The 8304-nt window shown below is 43.2% G+C and overlaps 1 protein-coding gene across 1 annotated transcript; it reads left to right on the top strand.

Moving 5' to 3' along the window:
• The first annotated feature begins 296 nt into the window (after positions 1–296).
• Positions 297–6959, top strand: RPL19 (ribosomal protein L19). The gene is made up of 6 exons (XM_073683431.1): positions 297–381; positions 2185–2291; positions 2377–2499; positions 3263–3383; positions 4429–4539; positions 6648–6959. The coding sequence occupies exons 1-6, from the start codon at positions 377–379 to the stop codon at positions 6772–6774; spliced, it is 594 nt and encodes a 197-aa protein (XP_073539532.1). The 5' UTR covers positions 297–376; the 3' UTR covers positions 6775–6959.
• The last annotated feature ends 1345 nt before the right edge of the window (positions 6960–8304 follow it).

Here is an 8304-nt window from a genome sequence, read left to right as displayed (position 1 = left end):
AACACACAAGCCCCGCCCTCTCATCTTATTTCACCAGGTCGCCATTTTACGCTTTTCATTCCTCCGCCCACGTGATTGTGAGCCCTAGATGACCCAATACGCATGCGCGGCTCAGACTAAACCACTTTGTCTAACTTAGGGGTGCTATTTTACTAAAAAATCACCATTATGGTTTGCTGGTGGAAATAAATTTTTATCCCCACTGGTTATAGTTTAATATTATAGTCTTTTTAGCTGTATTTCAGGGTTAAGAGAACACTGCAAGTTCATACTGAGTAAAGCACCTCCCCTTATTCGCAGTGGGATCACCCCCTTGTAATAATGGTAGTGACCGAGCGACTTCCTTTCCTTTCCGAGCTGGAGCTGAGCAGCCGCCATGAGGTGAGGGGCCGGGGAGCCCGACTATACGAGCAGAGACAGTGCTGGTGGGACACGTAGTGGGCTAGTGAGGTCATGGACGCGGCTCATAGGCGGCCTGTGCTGCTGCCGGGGCCGGTGCTGACCGTACTACGGGCGGGCTGCATGTGGCCTGGCTCCCCGGTACAGGCCGCTGACATGTGACAGGCTGCGGCCCCCGGACATAGTTTAGCGGCCAGCGTGTGCAGAGGAGGCCGGTGACGTCCGGTAGGCGCTGTGGCCATAGAGGATGTGCACGTCTGCGGGATGTAACGTAATCTATGTGGAGGCAGGAAGCAAGCAAAAACTGCTCCCATGTCTGCTCTCAGGGACTGGGCGGCTGCTGCTGCACCCGGGGTGTACTCACTTATGTGGGGCTCGTGTGCGGATCACATTACCAGCTAAGGAGCAGAGCTCTGGCTACAAGTGGCCCGTACTGCGGAGGTGGTGGCCATCTGCGGTGATCACATGCAGACTTCACTTCTTATGGGCCATCATCTCATGCAGACTTCACCACCCCTTATGGGCCATCCTCTTGGGGGCATTGGCCATGCACAAGGATGAGCCCCACTTACATTTGCAGGGGTTTCCGTCTTGAGTAATGACTTTACCTGTTTTCTCAGTGCATGGGACCCCATATTAGATGTGGTGCGCTGTGAAGGCCGGTCCTCGCAGACTCTACTAACTTTACTTGAATGGATACATTGCAGTGTTGTATGATGCTAACAGATATGATCCGTCACCGATTTAGCATTAGTTGTCAATCCCCTCTCGGTTTCTTGTGCCAGGATTACTGCTCATTAGTGTTTTACCATCAGGTTAGTAGGATTTTTCCCGATCTCTGGAATAAATGATCAGATGTGATCACAGGGGTCCTACCACTTCCAATCATCAGTCCCACAGGCTTGTGAGAGTTGAGTAGAGGTGTACATGTGACCAAAGCATGATTTACTCTATAGAGTTGAATTCTATATCTAAACTGGTCATATGTGACAGCTGACTCGGCTATCTCCCGAATTCCCCTCTCCGTAAACGATAATGTGAAATTGATGAAAATGCAGCTTACCTTCTAAGAAATAAAATAGTCAAGCATGGAAACTAAAGTGTGCCGGCCCTTATATTCCCTGACATCTACTGTACATGGATGGTCAGGAGGCCCCCATACACATTAGACCTATATTGGCTAGTTCGGGTAGACTTTTTTTTTTTTTTTCCTAATAGATTAGGGGTCTTAAGTCTCGTATATGTATGTCTTGTTGCAGAAAAGTCCAGCGACTTATAACATGAAGTCCTCTAGCGTGGTATAACTCCCAGTATGCTGGGAACTGAAGTTCTGCATTAGCTTGGGCACCACATATAGGAGACCCACTGATTGATAAGCCAGTAATCTAACAGTGTTCTTTGTTCAGGTCATTATTTAATGTCCGTTTCTGGTGTTGGCATTTTTTTCTTTGTGGTTATAAGATTTGTTATATCCTGACAACTTCATGATTTTACTGTTTTGATTATTGCAGTAACTCCTAGATGTTATTTTTTATGCTGAAGAGGAAAGATTGTGGCTGGCCAGATATGTGCCTGCAGATATTTTCCTTTATAAAACTGAGAAAAGTGGATGCCAGTCACCTCTGGTGCTACTTGACTTCACATCGATAAATGACTAGATTGGTTTTCAATCTGTCATTTATCCAGAGACTGGATCTGTGATAAATTTATGTGGATGAGTAGCTTCCCCTTAGGATCGTGTGAATCTGTTGTGCATTTGGTAATGTTCTTCTTTCCTTTTTGCAGTATGCTCAGACTGCAGAAGAGGCTCGCCTCCAGCGTGCTGCGCTGCGGCAAGAAAAAAGTATGGCTGGATCCAAATGAAACCAATGAGATTGCCAATGCCAATTCCCGTAAGTGTTCTCTCTGGTATCCTCATTTTGTAACTTATCTGATTTGTGAGGTTTGCCTAACCCTGTATTTCCCTTATTCTTCTAGGTCAGCAAATCCGGAAGCTGGTTAAGGATGGTTTGATTATCCGTAAACCAGTGACCGTCCACTCTCGTGCTCGTTGTCGTAAGAACACCCTTGCACGTAGAAAGGGCAGACATATGGGCATTGGTGAGTATTTCAGACACATATTTATTGAATTAGGCCGGTTTCAAATGTTAATCTATTTATAAAACGTTATGCATGACTGTGGCTATGCCCTGTGATTTGTGCTCAACCTGAAAGGGAACCTGCCCACTGGTAGCGTGTATCAGGCACGGCTTTATAATTTCAGCCACTTATGTTTTCTCTGAAACACCGCAGCGTTTCAGAGTTAAAGCATAGTTTAAGAGACGCAGGGGAGACTAGTCAGTCAGCTTCTCCCCACCACTGCCCTGGAGTGACGGCTCTCTCCATGCATGCAGGAACCGCTGGGGACCAAGCAGCACAAGAAACTAGTCTCTCATGGGGCTCAGTCCCTGACGGCTTTTAAAATGTTTTTTTCTCAAACACTGCAGAGTTTGAGTTAAAGCATAGTTTAAGAGCCTTAGGGGAGACTAGTCAGACAGGCGGGTTCCCGGCAGCTTCTCCCCACCACTGCCCTGGAGTGACATGTCTCTCCATGCAGGGAGGAACCACTGGAGACAAAGTCGCACAAGAGACTAGTCTCTCATGGGGCTCAGTTCCTGGCGGCTTTTAAAATGTTTTTCTCAGAAACACTGCTGCATTTCTGAGTTAAACATACATTCTGCCCAATTCACGGGCAGTGTGTATCAGATGCTGGCTGTATGATTTCAGCTATATATCAGCTGTCAGGTTCCCTTGATAATGCTATCATACAGTCATTACTGGTATACCTCTTTTCAGATGACCAAACTAAATGATTTTCTTACAGGTAAGCGAAAGGGTACTGCTAATGCTCGTATGCCCGAGAAGCTGTGTTGGATGAGGAGGATGAGAATTCTTCGTCGTCTGCTCCGTCGTTATCGTGAGTCCAAGAAAATTGACAGGCACATGTAAGTCTTTGATGTGGATTTTCTGCCTTTTATAACTGCCCAAAATAATCTCCCCTTTTAATCTAAATAACTATTTTCCTGTGTGATATCAGGTCACCATAGACTTCAGAAATAAAAGCTCTAAGTTTTGGTGACTTTTGCTTTGTCACACTATGGCCCTGATTCATTAAGAATGGCGTTTTGTACACCAGCTTTAATAAAAGGCGCGGTGGAGTAAGGTGCACCAAATTCAAGTCCTCAGCCAGAAATGTTACTTCAGCAGGCGGCATTGTGCATTTCTGGCTTAAGTTGAGCAATTTTGTGGCACAAATCATGATGCATTTGACAGGCGGGCTTCATCGCACATTGCTTTGACCACTTTGACGCTGGCATAAAAACTGCAAGGCTCAAACTTTTTGCCAACTTTAAGTTGTGCAGAAATTTTACATTTCAAGGAGTTTGACAAACTTCTTCAATGGATTAAACCCTCTTTATAAAGCCATTCAAATCAATAGAAGGTAAAAAAAAAAGCTTATGTTTTGTGAAGCTATTTACTCTTAAAGATACATGGCGGATCTGCATCCGAGCTCATACATGGCGGATCTGCATCCGAGCTCATACATGGCGGATCTGCATCCGAGCTCATACATGGCGGATCTGCATCCGAGCTCATACATGGCGGATCTGCATCCGAGCTCATACATGGCGGATCTGCATCCGAGCTCATACATGGCGGATCTGCATCCGAGCTCATACATGGCGGATCTGCATCCGAGCTCATACATGGCGGATCTGCATCCGAGCTCATACATGGCGGATCTGCATCCGAGCTCATACATGGCGGATCTGCATCCGAGCTCGCATGTATTTGAGGTTTGCATTATTGGAATAAGGATATATTCACCTTGTCTAATCACTTCTGTATGGGGGAGAAATGCACAGGTTTTGATCTTGTAATATGCTATAACAAAACTGATACTTACGCATGGTATTACTATCACCCCAAGGTGATGGTAACATTCATTTAATGGAGGTTTGTTTTTTGTTTTGTTTTTTCATTATACAGGTACCACAGTCTGTACTTGAAGGTCAAGGGTAACGTGTTTAAGAACAAGCGTATTCTCATGGAGCACATCCACAAACTGAAGGCAGACAAGGCTCGCAAGAAGATGTTGGCGTAAGTATCTGCTGCAGAAACTAGAAATGGTTATTGGAATGTAAGAGGGGAAATGATGTTGGACTCCTTTTTTTTTTTTTTTTTTTGAGGATGCTTTCCTTTGATGTGATCCAAACTTGTGTTGAGGCATCATCTTATAACACTTCTGTCTAGAGATGGTTTTTACACCACCCCCTTCCTGACAGTAGTGAATAATTGCAACTTTCTGCAAGTTCTTAAACTAATAAGTTGTTCATCTGCCCAACCATGCCTGCTTTCTCAGTCACATTAAAAGCGAATGTCATAAAATGGCAAAAACTTGCATATTTTTTGCATAATTGTGAAAAAAAAAAAGCTGTATCAAAATCAAGGCAAGTAATTTAAATTTTGGGTAAAATGCTGTTTGGAGTGATTTTTGCACAGCACATTACTAGTAGTCTGTAGATTAACATCAAAAAGTAACTTCAGGGGATATCCTCGTAGACTTATAAAGTGTAGGGTAAGAAAATAAAACCTTGTGTTCTTCATTCTAAAAGGCAAGCTCCTGGGTAAAGAGAAAAACAGCCTCTTTAGCTGGAGGGGTATGTGACATGGCTCTTCCATGAATAACTGCACAGCTGGTTCTCTATTGATGCTAACATGACAGCCTCATAGACATGAGACTGTCAAGTTTGGGTCAGGACACCCGTGGAAAGTCCGTGTATCATGGTCTGTACTCAAACCATGACACGTATGAATGCCACCTAAATCCATCTATGCATGCTTGGTGGATTTTGGTAGTGCAAGAGCAGTGACTTGCTTAGCCATAAGAAATGGCACAAATGCTCTGATGTAAGGTCACGTTCTGTTTGTCATGGATGCCAAACCAAGTCTGCACCAAACAAGGGGTTAATAAATCTGTAATGATGCTGATGAGGAGCGCTTATATTTATCAGCTCCTTATCAGAATTGGGCCACGTTCACTCATTCAGTATTTAATGAGTATTTTACCTCCGTATTTGTAAGCCAAAATCAGGAATGGAAAAGTATAATAGAAACACGTCACCACTTCTGGATTTGGCTTTCAAATACTGATGTAAAATACTTGTGAACATGGCCTTAGACTGCAGATTGTTACATTTTTCTTACACACCTTAAAACAACGTTCATATGAAGCTGCCAGTCCCATTAGGGCAGGAAAGGGTAAATTACACTTTAAACCCTTGAGTGTAAATTTTTTATTTATCCCCCCACCTCAAAATTTTAAAATGAAACTGACAGCTGATAGGATCAGGCAACATATTTGAAGCAATGACTGCATGATTTCAGGGATGTATGTTTGACTCTGAAACACTACAGAGTTTCAGAGAAAAACATACAGAGTTGCATATGTGACTAGTCAGACTGGTGATTTTCGCTGCTCTGGATTGACAGACTTCTCCCTATGTACGCACGCATACGGTTAGAGGCCTGTCAATCCACGTCAGCGTGTCGTGCTGCTCAGTCCTGGCCGTCTGAAATGTTTTTTTCTCTGAAATGCCAGTGTATCAGAGTCTAACATGCCTGGCTGAGATCAGGCAGTATATATTTGCTGTCAAGTACTCACCCATGAGAGACTGTTGGGATCTAAAGGTCTTGCAGTTTGATATTTAACACTTGACTTTTTTTTTTTTTTTTGTTAAAGGGAGTCTGTTGGCACCAAGTGACTGTTCAAAGCTAGTACAGGAGCTTGGTGCACCCTTGTTGTGGCTAAACATTTTAAGTGCACCTTCCAACCTACTTGTTTTCCATCCATCTAGCTCTGGCTTCATATAGGCAGAGAAGGGCATAAAGTGAAAACAAGCAGATGGGACGGTGCACTTAAATGATTAACCACACCACACTACAGTGCACCAAGCTCCTGCTTTTGAACAGTCATTCTGAGCCGATAGTCCCTTTAAGCCACTGTCAAAACTGTTTGGCAGTGGCTTTTTCCACACTCCCCTGGTCACATGCTCATGTGTACGGGTCTGCTGACAGCCATCTATCTGTATGGGGTACCATAACATTTCACCATATAGATCAAGTCTATGCTCATTTTGTAGTGTTAATCACTACAACACAGTGCAACTCTATCTGGCACAGTTTAATGGTTACTTTTTCTGTTATAGTGACCAGGCAGAAGCTCGCAGATCCAAGACAAAGGAGGCAAGGAAGCGCCGCGAGGAAAGACTTCAGGCCAAGAAAGAGGAGATAGTCAAGACGCTCTCAAAGGAAGAGGAGTCTGGCAAGAAATAAATTGTCTACTCCATGACATGTATATAGAGTACTGCTCTGTGCAAGCTCAATAAACCATCCTCAACCCTCCAGGGTGTTGTCTGCATGTGGTTCACACAGCTCCATCTGTCATCACTTTAGTGTCACTCTCCCATCATGTATCAAAAATGTTTTTCAGACAATTAAATGTGACCCTACCCAAAATACCAACTCCCTGATTTGTGATTTCTTTGGATTATTGTACACCCTAGGCTTTTTCTTTTTAATGTATGTAACAAGGGTTGTTTTTTTTTTTTTTAAATGAAGGGCGATCAGGTACTGACCTTTTTATTCGGCACCCTCACTATAGCAGTGTATAGATTTGCCTCATACCAGTTCTGTGTTGTTTGGTTGTTTTTTTTTTTTTTATAGTGGTTGTGATCTGTTGGTCATGAGTATCTGACTACGAGGTGCCGTTAAGCAGTAGTACATATGTAGGGGTGGCTTCTTGGAGAGCTTAGATGTCCTATCTAGGAAGGATCTCCTACATGAAAGATCTGGGAATTGTCACTAACTGCTGAAATGTTTTTCAAAGTCGATCTGTTAATTTAGCACCAAAAGTTGGAACAGATCTCATTAGAATAAGAAAAGGAGCAAAACTTATTCAAAAGGAAAAAGACAAGTTTTTCCAGTACTTCTCATGTGTATGGCCACACTTGCACATCTGTATTTGGTCAGTATTTTACATCTGTGTCTGCAAGCTAAAATCAGTATCGATTCTGCATTTTTGGCTTACACTGATGTAAAATACTCTACAAAATACTGCTGGTGTGAACATAGTTTATCAGGGTCTGTTTAAAAAAAAAAAAAGCCAAACTGCACATAGATGGCATCTGAGTGCATATTATCATTTTTTATTTATTTTTTTTTTTTTTTCTCGGACCCAAAAACTTGCATTGTCTATTTTGAACCGACGTTTGGATCAATATCGCACAAGTCTCCTCTATGCTTTTGTGTGCACCACTCAGTCTGAGGAAAAAAATCGTACATAAGAACTACCTCATAGACTCATTATGAAAGATATCCTTAAAACACAGATGACACTTGCACGAGAAATACGTCTGATTGAGCCCGTACTCGGAAATGCTTCTGTGCTTCAGAGAAAACATTCTGAAAACCAGTAAGGGACTTTCTCAGATGACAAGACTGCAGCAGGCAATGGTATCAACTAGAGTCCGATGGGTCCTGGTGCAAAATTTGGACCTGCGCCCCACCACCCACATGCTGGTCAGCTGTATGGGCCCTTGTAGCTTTCTAAAGCCTATAAGGACATAAGTGTTGGGTCCCCCTACCACAATCTGTAACCCCTTTCAGGTACATATGTTGCCCATCATGGGGTGTATATAATTTTTTCTTCACTACCCAATAGATATGAGTAATGTGTACATTACATGCATTAAAATACCAGTCTGCTACAGTGTCCAGCACTATAGCCCTCTGCTGTGTCACGTGACTGCAGCCCTTTCCAATCTGCTCACACCACAGACCTCTAGTTCCTCTCAATGTAAGGGC

This window comes from Phyllobates terribilis, unplaced genomic scaffold (genome assembly GCF_046119375.1).
Source record: "Phyllobates terribilis strain yellow unplaced genomic scaffold, ASM4611937v1 Scaffold_5__5_contigs__length_657084704, whole genome shotgun sequence".
In the NCBI taxonomy this organism is placed as follows: Eukaryota; Metazoa; Chordata; class Amphibia; order Anura; family Dendrobatidae; genus Phyllobates; species Phyllobates terribilis.
Note: the sequence above shows the minus strand (reverse complement) of the source record. Positions and strands in the feature narration are given on the sequence as shown.

Bases quoted from the DNA above. Each gene is read 5' to 3' on its own strand.
- RPL19 (XM_073683431.1), top strand. The intron at 2,500-3,262 runs GTGAGTATTTCA...ATTTTCTTACAG, and splicing joins GGGCAGACATATGGGCATTG to GTAAGCGAAAGGGTACTGCT. The intron at 3,384-4,428 runs GTAAGTCTTTGA...TTCATTATACAG, and splicing joins AAGAAAATTGACAGGCACAT to GTACCACAGTCTGTACTTGA.